At 43.4% G+C, this 13942-nt stretch overlaps 1 protein-coding gene across 4 annotated transcripts in view; it reads right to left on the bottom strand.

Moving 5' to 3' along the window:
• CYFIP2 (cytoplasmic FMR1 interacting protein 2) overlaps positions 1-13942 on the bottom strand; it is a 126247-nt gene that overhangs the window by 3730 nt on the left and 108575 nt on the right. For all 4 annotated transcript variants that reach the window (XM_007528626.3, XM_060198055.1, XM_060198057.1 and 1 more), the window contains 2 exons: positions 2236-2474; positions 929-1076 (listed from right to left, as the gene is read on the bottom strand). In XM_007528626.3, the coding sequence (XP_007528688.1) occupies positions 929-1076; positions 2236-2474 (387 nt within the window). The remainder of the gene's footprint in view (positions 1-928; positions 1077-2235; positions 2475-13942) is intronic.

The raw sequence follows: 13942 nt of genomic DNA, 5'->3' as shown, positions 1-13942 counted from the left end.
AATGTTTCCTTTTTATAAAAAAAAAAAGTAGTAGTAGTACTAGTAATAGCAGTTAGTAGTGGTAGTATTAGTCTGACTCCATAATGGAGTATTATTCAGTGTTTATGAAGAGGGAAATTCTGTCACACACTATTATATAGTAAAACTTAAACATACTGTACTAAGTGAAAGAAGTCAGTCACAGATGGACAAAGATTGTAAGATTCCACTTTTAGGAGACAGATAAGTCAAGGTCTTAGAGATGGATAGGATAAGAGAGGGAAGAGAATGGGGTAGTGGTGCTTTAGGGGTACAAAGTTCCAGTTGGAGAGGACAAAGGTGTTCTGGAGATGGATGCACAGCAAAATGAGTCTAACTTATATTAGAGAGCCCTACACCTAAGTGGTGAAAATGATGAATTTTACATATGAATATATCCCACTATGATGGAAAAGCCCCTTTCTGAGGTGTTTCCTGCCTTCTCTCAGAAGGTCTGGGAGAGCCACCTTCATTACAATCTCATGTCTTCATGTCTCTGTGCCTTTGCTCCAGCTACTCCCTACATCTTGAAACACCCCCCCACACACACACAACTGTACCTTGTACATTCCACCTGGCTATTTGCTGCTGGCCCTTCTGGACTCAGCTTCTGTGGGAAGCCCTCCATGGTCACCCCCAGCCACCTGCTCAGCCTGGTTGACATGGCCCTTCTGGAAGCTTTCACAACAGCCCTCTCACCCCTTCCTGCTCAGGAACCACTTTCACCTGACTCATCCCCATGGCTGAAAGCCACTAGCTCATGGCTTCTTATAGCTCGGCTGCTTGGTATATGCAGCCATCTACCAGGGAGAGTTCCTTTCTCAGCAGTCCCCCCATCTCTCCCGATGCACAAAGCCTTTCAGGTCCATCCCCTCCAAGGCCCCAGCCATGCATGTTGCTACTCACTCACCACATTCTTGATGATCTCATCCTTCCCATCTTGCCGCTGCACCTTGAGCAGGTGGTAACAGAAGTCAAACAGGTCAAAGCGCCTCTGCTGGCCCAGTAGCACGATGATGGAGCAGCCAGCCCAGTTCAGGCCATCCCCGAAACACTGCCTGCGGGTGGGAAGGAAGCAGGGTGTGAGAGGCAGGCAGGTGGGAACTGGGAGATAGCACAGCATTACAGCACAGGACTGAGGTTCCTTCCAGGTTCAACCTCCTGACACCACCTTATGTCAGAGCTGAGTCCATACCAGGGCTGAACCCAAGGCATCGAGTATGTGTGATGCCTCTGAGTTATCTCCCTGACCCAATCATTCATTCGTGTGTGTTTGTGTGTGTATCTATATGTATGAACTATTTTTTAAAGGCAGAGACAGACACACAGACACACACACAGACACACACACAGACACACACACACACAGATAGAGATAGATAGATAGATAGATAGAGAGAGAGAGAGAGAGAGAGAGAGAGAAACCACAGTATTGAATTTCCAATGCAGTGGGAGCCAAGCTTAAACTTGGGTCATATAAGGCAAAGCAGTGTACTACTCGAGTGAGCTATTTTGCTGGCCTCCTAATCTTTGATGTTTTTTGAAAGACAGGAGAAAAACACTGCTTCACCATCCATGGAGCTCCTGTAGGAGCTGTCCACGATGCTCCAATGTGGTAGTGGGGCTTAAACCTAGGGCCTCACATGGTAACATATGAGCATTACTTGTTGAGTCATCGATAACATCCCTTACTTAGCTCTCCTCACCCACATCTACCCGCCCCCCCCCCCGCCCCCGTACTTTTTCTTTGGTCTGTTGGCTTTTCAAGTGCAGGCATGGCCTCTACCTGGCTCTTGATGTGTGGCTGGTGGGTGAAGGCTGAACTGGGCTGAGCTGGGTCTCCTCTGAGGCCATGACAGGTGGGTCTTAATAGCTCATTTTGTCAAAAGAAGAGGTTTCACAAGCCAGGTCGCCATGAGTGGTTATGTAAATAGACTTTTATGCCTGAGGCCCCAAAGGTCCGAGGTTCAATTCCCAGCATCACCATTAGCCAGAGCTGAGCAGTGCTATAGTCAAACAAATGCTATCGTTTAAAAAACACTATGCAGCACCTGCATATGACATCTTTTTGTTTATGGCGAGTCTTGGGAGAGCACATCACCTGTGAGGTGCACTAAAATGAGCCCCGTTCCCTGCCACCTTCCAGGCTGAGCCCAAGGCTGGAGTCCCTGTGGGAGGAGGAGGAAGGGATCACTGGGCAGGGGTGGGAACACTCACTCAGCTGTGAACTCGTTGGTGCCCACAGGGATGCAGTAGACAAACTGCATGGCGCTCCAGAGGCGGTGAAACTCCACACACTCATCCACGTGCATGACGCCGTTGGTGGGCGGGGGCCCCCGCCAAATGGGGTCCTGCAGGTAGCTCCGGATGCGGGTCAGGATGACCTCAAACATGGACAGCCCACAGCACAACCGCTCCTTGGTCAGCAGGTCGCCCTCCCGGGCAATGGCGATTTGCTGGGGAGTGGGATGGGGGAGTGAAACTCATCAACTTTCTCTGCACATCTCAGACCAGGACCAGACCACCTTCTTCAGCAGACAGGCCCTGAGCTGTGTCCATCAGAACGGGGTCTAACCTGCAACAGGACCCCAACTTTATAAAAGAGCTGCAGTCTGACTTGTGGTAAGTGGAATTGAAGAGTCATGGATATAGGAGTAGTTAAAAAAACAACAGCTATTCTAGTATGAGATAAAAGAGATTTTCAGGCAAAGAAGGTGAAACTCTTTGGCCACTACATATTGGTCAGAGGATCAACCCAACAGGAAGACATAACCATTGTCAATATATATGCTCCCAATATCTGTGCACCCAAATATACAGAAAAGTATTTACTGACCTCAAGGGAGACATAGAAAACAGCACAGTATTAGTAGGAGACTTCAACATACCACTCACAGCAAGAGACAGATTATCAAGACCAAATAAATAAATAATCAACAAGGAAATAGAGGCCTTAAATGCAGCCTTGGATGAGATGAGCCAAACATATATTCAGAACCTTCCATTGCTCCCCAAGAATGTACATTCTTTTCAAGTGCACATGGAACATTCTCAAGGACTGACTGTGTGTTGTGACACAAAGATAGCTTTAATTAATTTGTGAATATTGAAATAATAAAAAAACGCCTTTTCTCACTATGAGGTGGTGAGGCTAGAAATTGACTACAATATGAAACAAAGATATACAGCCATACTATGAAAACTGAATAATACACTTCTGAATAGTACCTGGATCACTGAAGAAATTAAAAGAGAACTTAAAAATTACTTGGAGAACCACAAAAATGAAGAGATCAGATCCTGTGGGATGCAGCAAAAGCTGTCCTATGAGGGTAGGTATAGCAATACAGGCCCATATTAGCAAGCAGCAAAGATCTCGGGTAAGCTACCTAATACCATAACTGAGTCAGCTAGAAAAGGTGCAATAAGCTCCATGTTCAAGCAGCTTTAGTCACAATAACAAAAACCTGGAAATGACCAAAACAGCATTCGACAGATGACTATGGGCAAGCTATGGGCAACAGAGTATTATTCAGCAATAAAAAAAAGATGATATTGTGTCCTTTGGGATAAAGTGGATGGAACTGGAGAAAATTAGGCTTTGGGAAGCAAGTAAGGAGGTAAAGGACAACTCAGAATGGTTTCACTCGTTGGGAATATAGAGAATTGAGCATATGAATCTGAAAAAAACAAAATGTCCACCTCTATTTAAGACTATGGGGAAACTATAGTGGTTATCTATGGGAGTGGGGGTGAGGACACAGACCTTTTGTGATAGAAGTGGTGAAAAAAAATCTAAAAAAAAGTGCAACAGGGAGTCGGGCAGCAGCACAGCAGGTTAAGCGCACATGGCACAAAGCACAAGGACTGGCGTAAGGATCACTGTTCAAGTCCCAGTTCCCCACCTGCAGGGGAGTCACTTCACAAGTGGTGAAGCAGGTCTGCAGGTGTCTATGTTTCTCTCCCCCCTCTGTCTCTGCTCCTCTCTCAATTTCTCTCTGTCCTATCCAACAACATCAATGGCAACAATAGCAATAATGATAATAACAAGGGCAACAGCAAGGGTAAAAAAAATGGCCTCCAGGAGCAGTAGATTCGTGGTGCAGGCACTGAGCCCCAGCAATAACCCTGGAAGCAAAAAAAAAAAAAAAGTGCAACAAAGAGACCCAAAAGTCAGCAGTAGGAAGGAAATAGTCAAAATCAGAGCAAAGGTTAATGAAAAATAATCCAGAAAAATGATCCAAAAGATTAATGAAACCAAGAGCTGGTTCTTTGAAAGGATAAATAAAATAGATAAATCACTGGCTAGAATCTCAACAAGAAAAAGAAAGCTACAATAAAAACAATTAGGTACAAAAGAGATGAAGTTACAACTGAAGATGGAGAAATATAAAGAATCATACATGCATATTATGAACATCTTTATGGAAATAAATTGGACAACCGAAAGAGATGGATGCAATTCTAGAATCATACCACCTGTCAAGCCTAACCCAAGAGTATGTAGATAGCTTAAACAAGGCAATCTATAGTATAGAAATTGAATCAGTAATAAAAAATATCTTCCCAATTGAGCACACATGTTGCAATGCACAAGGACCTGGATTCAAGGCCCCGGTCCTCATCTGCAGGGGGGAAAGCTTTGCAAGTGGTTCTTCTAGTGTTTGCCCTTCTTCCGTAGCCAGTCAACAGCGTCAGGTTGAGCCTGATGTAAAGTTTCGAGACCTCTTTTGAATCTGGAGAGGTGGCAGTCGTTGACTATGTGGGTCATAGTCTGTCTGTAGTTGCAGGGGCAGTTCGGGTCGTCTCTGGCTCCCCAGCGATGGAACATAGCGGCGCACCGGCCATGGCCTGTTCGATAGCGATTGAGGAGGGCCCAATCATAATGTGCTAGGTCAAAGCCGGGTTGACGCTTGCAGGGGTCTGTGATGAGGTGTTTGTTCTTTACCTCAGCTGACTGCCAACTCTGTTTCCAAGAGTCTGGAACAGAGAAGTTCAGTGTAGGCGTAGGAGACCAGATTGGATGATGAGACGTCAAGCGTTGAACAGGGTGGGCAAAGATATCCGCGTATATTGGCAGGTCCGGTAGATCGTAGACGTGGGAAATGAACTTAGATGATGCCGCATCCCGACGAATATCTGGCGGGGCGATGTTGCTAAGAACTGGCAGCCATGGAACCGGGGTGGAACGGATGGTTCCAGAAATTATCCTCATGGAGGAATATAATTTGGAATCGACCAAGTGGACATGGGGGCTACGGAACCATACTGGGGCACAGTATTCTGCAGTGGAATAGCATAATGCCAGAGATGATGATCGTAGTGTGGAAGCGCTCGCGCCCCATGAGGAGCTGGCCAGTCTTGCAATGATGTTATTCCTCACGCCCACCTTTGCTGCAGTTTTTATGAGATGTTTGCAAGTGGTGAAGCAGTGTTACAGGTGTCTCTCTGTCTCTCTTCCTATCATTCCCTTCCCTCTCAATTTCTGACTGTCTCTACCCAATAAATAAATAAAGGTAATATAAAAAATTAAAAAAACCCAACTATTGTATTAAAAAATCACTGTATTAAAAAAATCTTCCCAAGAATAAAAACCCAGTAGCCCAAAATGGCTTTACTGATGAATTCTATTAGATTTTCAAAGAACTAACACGGATTCTCCTCAAATTCTTCCAGAAAATTGAAGAGGGGTAAGCATCTCAAAAACATTCTATGAGGGGAACATCACTTTGATTCCCAAAGCAAGAAAAGACTCTACCAGAAAAGGAAACTATAGACCTATATCCCTGATGAACATTGATGTAAAGATCCTGAACAAGATCATGGCAAATTAAATCCAACAACATATCAAGAGAATAATTCACCAAGATTAAGTGGGATTCATACCTGAGAAATAGGAATGGCTCAATAGCCACAAGTTAATATATGTAATCCATCATATCAACAAAAAGAAAGATAAAAATCACATGGTCATATCAATGGCATTTGACAAGATCCAAGACCTTATGATAAAGATCCTCCAGAAACTAAAGAACTTCTTCACATCAAAAGCAAACCACATAAGGATAACCAGGCAACTCAGGAAATGGTAGAAGATATTTGCACATCACACATCTGATACAAACATCACACAACTGATACAAACATCTATGCAGAATTGGCATCGGTTACCTATGGGGGTGGAGATAGGGACAAAAGAAGTTTTACTTCTTTTTTTACTTCTTTTTCTTTTTAAAACCCAATTTAAAAAAAAAAACTAAACACTAAGCACTGGGATGGTTCAGGTTTGAGCTGTTAATTCTGTCTGGGTGGTTGTAAATAACTGAGACAGAACTCAATCACATGAATAATTAGGATCACTTGGCTCTCACAGCTGCAGTCAGTAGCAGTCTGGGCTCATAGGGGCACAGCAGTATAAAAGACACATGAAGAAATGCTGCATTTCACTTATCGTTAGGGAAATGTAAATTAAAACTACACTGAGATTCCTCCATCTCACATCTGAGAGAATGCCTTACATCAACAAACCAGGAAATGACAAATGTTGGTGAGGCTGTGGAGAAAAAGGAACTCTGCTCCACTTGTTGGGAATGCAAACTGGTGCAGCCTCTCTGGAAGACTGTATGGAGAGTCCTCAAACAAATACAACTGCAATTTACCTTATGATTCAGTGGTACTACTCTCAGAATTTTATCCAAAGGATACTGAAACACTAACTTGAAGGGACACATGCACCCTCATAGCTGCATTATTCACAATAGCCAAAAAGTAGAGGCAGCCTAAATGCCCATCAACAGAGGACTGGCTAAAGAAGTTATGGGATATACACTTCAGGGAATATTACTCTGTGATCAAAAAAGATGATATTGTGTCCTTTAATCAAGTGAAGGTGATTATGATTAGCTTATTGAAATAAATAAGTAAGGAGATGAAAGACAACTACCAGATGATTTCACTTATATGTGGAATCTAGAGATGTGATACACATGAACTTGAGGGGAAGAAAAAGAAGCAAGGAAACTGTTTCTAAGACTCCTGAGAACTATGGTAGTTAGCTCTGGGAGGTGGGAGGGTAGGGAGACAGAGCTTTAGTGGTAGGTGTATGGAACTATACACTGAATCTTATAATCTTTTAACCTAATATTATTCACAAATACAAACAAAATATGAAAAAATACTTATGAAGGAAAAGGAAAAAGATCCAAATGAATAGGACAGGTTCCAGAGATGAACTATGCTATAATCCTATGCAAAGTAATAACAGCACACAGACTCAAAGAGACACAAAAAGATACATGTGGGTATGTGCACGCATGAGTGCATGTGTATAGAATCATTATAGGATTAGCTAAAAGGTGATGAGAGGGCAGGGTGCCCACGCATCTGGCTGATCACACATGTTTCAGTGTGCAAGGACACAGGTTCAAGTCCTTGTCCTCACCTATAGGGAGAAAGCTTCAGAAGAGGCAAGGCAGTGCTGCAGGTGTCTCTCTTTATCCCTGTCTATCTTCCCCTCTCCTCTCCATTTGTCTTTATCCAATATAAACAAATAAGATATTAAAAAAAGCTTGGGGTGAGAGGAGAGTGGGAAACACTAAAAGAATGTTAAAAAGTAAAAGTAGGGTGGTTGGGCGGTAGCGCAGCGGGTTAAGTGCATGTGGCACAAAGCGCAAGGACCAGCATAAGGATCCTGGTTAGAGCCTCCAGCTCCCCACCTGCAGGGGGAGTCGCTTCACAGGCAGTGAAGCAGGTCTGCAGGTGTCTATCTTTCTCTCCCCGGCTCTGTCTTCCTCTCTTCTCTCCATTTCTCTCTGTCCTATCCAACAACAAACGACATCAACAACAACAATAATAACCACAACAAGGCTACAACAAGGGCAACAAGAGGGGGGAAAATGGTCTCTAGGAGTAGTGGATTCATGGTGCAGGTACTGAGCTCCAGCAATAACACTGGAGGCAAAAACAAATAAATAAATAAAAGTAGGCACCAAGCTCCTGGTAAACAGGGAGTTACAAGCATACGATTCTCATCTGACACCTGTAGGTACTGGGATGGTACTGGATTGAGTTGTTAATTCTGTCTGGGTGGTTGTAAAAAAATTGAGAGTGAACTCAATCACATGAGTGCTTAGGAGCCATGTTGGCTCTTACAGCACAGTCAGTAGCAGCCTGGGCTCATGGGGGAACAGCGGTATAAAGAATAGGTGGGAGTCAGAAACTGGGTGGCTCCCTCTCTAGACCTCACTTATCTATCTTTCTGTCCTTTTTCTTTATAACAGCTGTCTCTGTGAATTTCCTTGGGATCTCCTCTCTTACAAACTTATATTTTCTTTTTCTTTTTGTTTTTTCTTCTCTAGAGTTAGCACTGGGGCTCAGTGCTGGTACTAGGAATCCACCACACCTGGCAGTCATTTTTTCCCTTTTTTTGCTTTTCATTTTCTAGAACAGAGAGAAATTGACAGGGGTCGGGGTGATAGAGAAGGAAAGAGAAAGACAGACACCGCAGACCTGCTTCACTGCTCATGATACATCCTTGCAGCAGGCGAGGAGTGGGACCCAAACCTTGTGCAGGTCCATTGACACAGTACTATGCGGCTTAACTGGGTGTGCCACCACTCAGCCCTCTTAAAAAAAACTTTTCTATCTGCTCATCATCTGGGTCCTGACCTGTGGAATATCCACAAGTGGGAGTTAAGAGCCAAGTTCTCAACTCTAGTAACAGGAGCAGATGGGCATGGAGAAGTGGTGGTAGTGCGGGGAGGTTGGTCCATGTTTAGCTATAAAGACTTCTGTGCAGGTGTGCTACACGGAATATTTGTCACTCTTAAAATCTATTGCAGGGGGCTGGATGGTAGCATAGTGGGTTAAAACACACATGGCGTGAAGCACAAAGATTGGCATAAAGATCCTAGTTTGAGCCCCTGGCTCCCCCCTGCAGGGAGCTCACTTTACAGCACTGAGCCACAATGATAACCCTGTAGGCAAAATAAATAAATAAATAAATAAATAAATAAATAAATAAATAAATAATCTATCATTGGTTTTGTAGCCTTGTTGTCATAGATGATAGCCCTGAGCATTGATAGTGATCTCTAGCCATGATTTCAGGTGTCTAAGGGCTGGTGGCAGTCTCCTCTAATAACTACTCATCTAGACCAGTCCCTTAGAACACATCATGACCTGAGTGAAAATATCTCAAGGTGAGGATTCAAAAGCCACCTTCAAAGTAGGGAGGGCATGTTAAAAATCTCAGGTCAAAAATGCTCTCTGGCTTCCTCTTTTTTTATGAGAGCACTGTTCCTCTGGCTTCTGGTGGTGCTGGGAATTGAAACTGGGACCTTGGAGCCTCGGGAATGAAAGCTGTTTGCAGAGTCACTATGCTGTCTCCCCAGCTCTTGGTCTCTTTTTCTAGGGACTAGGAGGGTAGGTTCTCAGAGCTGGTGGTCCCCTAAGCCAGACATGGGATCTGCCCCCCCAAAGAGAGTAAGTTTTCCAGGGTGCATGGGGGAGCTGGCTGGCTCTGCCCCTGCAAGTTTCTCCCTGCAGCCTCCCTGCCTCCACCCAAAGAAGACAGCCTCTAAACTGACCCATGATGGAAATAAATCTGGAAAGTAGGCCACCAGTGCAGTTGTCATGACAACTATAAGTGGAAAGAAGTCTAGGAGAAACTCTGTAAACTGGGGAAGGAGAGTGACAGCAGGTTTTTCAAATATTGGAGGGTGGACCCTGAATCCCAGCGACTCATATGGGTTCTGTTGGTAAAAGGCTGGAGCAGAGAAGGGGACAGGTGGTCATCTATGATGATTCCTGAAATGACAAAAGTCTCTGCTATTCCTACCATGCAACTCTGTATACTGAGGTCTGAATGACCCCTCCCACCCCAATTTCTTCTTTTCAACAGACAACTCTGTACACTGGTGCTTGAGCCCTCCAAAAGCTTCTTCCCTTTTCACTTGACAACTCTGTATGCTGATGCCTGAACTCACAAAAGCCTCTCCCCTTCCTGACAGACAACTCTGTACACTAATGCCTAAAGCTCCAAAGTCTTTCCACTTTCCACCAGACTACTCTATATGCTCTTGCCTGGACCCTCCAATCCCCCACTCCATGCTTCCTCCTCACCCAATAGTGTGTGCCTGGCCCTGCTCAGGACAGACTAAAGAACCCACAGCTATCTTTGAGTAATGAGAATTCTCCTACTTAAGACACTGCAGAGACCTGCAATAGTGTGCAGGGGGCTGGGGAGAAGGAAAAAAAATACCAGCAATCAGGTTCATACATCTCTAACTTTGAACTCTGGTGACCCCTGTTTCCCAAAGAAAGGGTCAACCAAAGAAAGGGTCCTGGGCTGAAATATATATCAACTCTGTCCCTGTTCTTAAAATAGTTTTTATAGTTATGAACTATAACAGAAAAACCTAACTACTAGGTGAATCCTGGAAAGTAATTTTTTTAAATTATAAGAAAGTAGAAGAACCCCAGAAACAAGTCTTCTTAAAATCCTACTGTATACTCTCTGCCTGTTTTATGGACAAAGACACACGTGTGTACACACACACAAGCACACACATGTCAAAATTTAGATTATTTTTTTATAAAGCTTTTTTCCTTTCAAGATATCAGCAACCAAAAAACCCACTCCCCCAATATTTTCAGCATCATGACTTCTTTAGTAGTTACATAAAATGGCCATGGACATACCCCCATTTACCTAGTTTTCTACCCTTACTGGTTATTTTAAATTGTTCACAAATTTTCACTGTGGCAAGCAGTTCTTAAAACACCCATTTTCAAAATACTTTTCTGAACTTATCTCTGGTTATTTTCTTAGTCCAAATCCTTGGAAATAGAATTGACTCAGCTGAACAGCATAAATATTTGAACAGTTTTTTTTTTTTTCTATGTAGTGGCCTGAGCAAACCTAAATTGCTATCTTTGTATGAAGCCTGTTTCTGTCCCCTCATCAATACTATATGCTCACTGGGAAAACTTCTTTCCAATCTTGAAAGATGAACAACTGTATCTCATTCTCTTCAATTGTGTTTCACTGCTGATAAAACTGGATACTTATTCTTGTATTTATGGCCATTTATTTTGGTTTTTGTACTGTGACCTTTTGTTCTTCTTTTGATATGACTATCATTTTCTTTTTGCTTTGAAAAAGTGCACTAAGGGGCCAGGTAGTGGTGCACCCAGTTAAGCGTATATAGTACTAAGTGCAAGGACCTGTGCAAGGATCTGGTTCAAGCCTCCGACTCCCCACCTGTAGGGGGACACTTCACAAGCGGCAAAGCAGGTCTGTCTTTCTTTTTCCCTCTCTACCTCCTCCTCTCTCAATTTCTCTCTGTCCTATCCTATCCAATAAAATGGAAAAAATGGCCACCAGGAGCAGTGGATGTATAGTGCTGGCATTGAGCCTCAGCAGTAACCCTGGAGGCAAAAAATAAATAAATAAAATAAAATAAAAGGAAAAGAAAAGAAAGAAAAAGTTATTAAAAATTATTAAAAGTTATTAAAAAATTATTAAAATAATTTTCAGGAGATACTCCAGCTTGTGGCTTGGTGTGTATTATATATATATATATATATATATATATATATATATATATATATGCTCTCTACACTTTATTTGCATAGAGTACATTTATTTAAGGTACATTTTAGCCATTTATCCTCTTCATTTATTTATTTATTGACTTATTAATTTTTAAACCAGAGCACTGCTCAACTCTAGCGCTTAGGGTGGTGTTGGAGATTAAACATATTTTTCTTATTGCACTCAATGGGGGGATTTCTCTCTCTCTCTCTCTCTCTCTCTCTCTCTCTCTCTTTCTGCCACACTTTACTGAGCTAGCCAGAGAATAGAAGTTTCTTTTTTTTTAAAAAAAATATATTTTTTAATATTTATTTTATTTATTTTTTCCCTTTTGTTGCCCTTGTTGTTTTATTGTTGTAGTTATTATTGTTGTTGTTGGATAGGACAGAGAGAAATGGAGAGAGGGAGGGGAAGACAGAGAGGAGGAGAGAAAGATAGACACCTGCAGACCTGCTTCACCGCATGTGAAGCGACTCCCCTGCAGGTGGGGAGCCGGGGTTCGAACCGGGATCCTTATGCCGGTCTTTGTGCTTTGCGCCACCTGTGCTTAGCCCGCTGTACTACAGCCCGACTCCCTAAAAAAATATTTTATTTATTTATTATTGGATTGAGTCAGAGAGAAATTGAGAGGGACAAGGGAGATAGAGAGGGAGAGAGACAGAGAGACACCTGCAGTCCTGCTTTACCACTCGTGAAGCTTTCCCCTCGAAGGTAGGGACCAGGGGCTTGAACCTGGGTCCTTGCGCACTGTAATGTGTACACTTAACCAGGTGTGGCCCTGGAACAGAAGTTTCTGGAGGCAGGCTGTGGACTATTCTGCAAAGAGTCCTAATGATTGATTACACCTCCTGTCCCCTGGAGAGAGAATGTATCTCAATGTCTCTTCTTAACATGACCTTTTGGGTTTGGGGAGAAGATTTTCATCTTTCTTTCTTTTTTTTTTCTTTCACTTGCTTCCTAGGTTCTCACTGGGGTTCAGTACCTGCACCATGATTCCACTGCTTTTGGTGGCCATTTTTTCTATTTTGTTGTTGTTATTATTGTTGTTGTTGGATGGGACAGAAAGAATTCGAGAGAGGAGGGGAAGACAGAGAGGGAGAGAGAAAGACACTTGCAGACCTGCTTCACTGCTTGTGAAGTGACCTCCCCTGCAGGTGGGGATGTGGGGGCTCGAGCTGAGATCCCTACTCCAGTCTTTGTGCTTTGCCCATGTGTGTCTAACCAGGAGCACTACCGCCTGGTGCCCATTTTTCTTAGTCATATCAGGAAAAGGGTGGTTTATTACTCATCTGTAGTCAGAAAAAGAAAGACTGAACTACTATGAGCCTGGCACTAGATCATGGGATGGTTTTGAGGTGATGCTGGGACAAGCACCCGTGTTTTGGACTCCCTACCAGAGTTTTCTTTCTATGACAGCTCAGGGCAATAACTTTGTCCCAGAAACAAAGTCAAGAAATGCAATACTGTTTGACATACCTCCCGACTTGAAATAGGTAGTAGAGTTTCATTGTCATTCACCTAGCTGAACCCTGGCTAGCTTGAAAAATCCGGTTTTGTTAACTTTTCTTTGGTATGCAGAAGTCTTAAATTTGGGGCTGTTCTTTCGGGTTAGGAGGCATATAAGACTGGGATTTCATCCGGATTTGTTTATTCAATATTAATTTTAAATTATTTAAAATAATATCTATCAGTCTCAAGGAAGTGGTGTTCACCAGCATAGGGGAGGAATTTGGTCTTCTAAGTGGAAACATATGCCAAACCCGGGTGCGAGAAGCTGGATTCTTTTGGGATGACACGGCAGCAGAGCAGACACAAGTCTGGTACCGGACGTGGGAGATTTCTCCCTAAAAGGAAATCTGGAGCAGATCTCCTCTGGCCAGGCCCCTGAATGCCAAAAAAGAAAATATCTTCAAGGGATCTGAATTCTCTCTGTGGGGATGGAAAGACCCCAGACACCACCAAAGGCTTATTCACCATTAGGGGTTAGAAGTAGCTGGCATGTAGGGAAGATTATCTGGACTGCTCAGCACTGAGTCACCTGAACCCACAGCTCTATTTCAGGGTTTCCAAAACTCCAAACTGTGTGAATGCAAGCTCAAGGACAGCTACACATCCTAACCCTGTCAAACATAGCTGTCCACCTGGCCTGTGTCACTATGCTGGCTTGCTACTACTGTCACCTGCCCCCCCCCACCCCCCCGTGCAGATAGTTCAAATTAACTTGAAAAAAGGAGGCACAAGCTTTGAGGTCCCCCGGCCTTTTTCCTCATTTCTCTGTCTTCCTGACTGTCTGTGGAGACTAAGTTCTCCTAGAGCAGGGATCCTGCC

The sequence above is a fragment of the Erinaceus europaeus genome, chromosome 9, assembly GCF_950295315.1.
Source record: "Erinaceus europaeus chromosome 9, mEriEur2.1, whole genome shotgun sequence".
NCBI lineage: Eukaryota > Metazoa > Chordata > Mammalia > Eulipotyphla > Erinaceidae > Erinaceus > Erinaceus europaeus.
The sequence above is the reverse complement of the archived record's forward strand: the minus strand, read 5'-3'. Positions and strand labels throughout refer to the sequence as shown.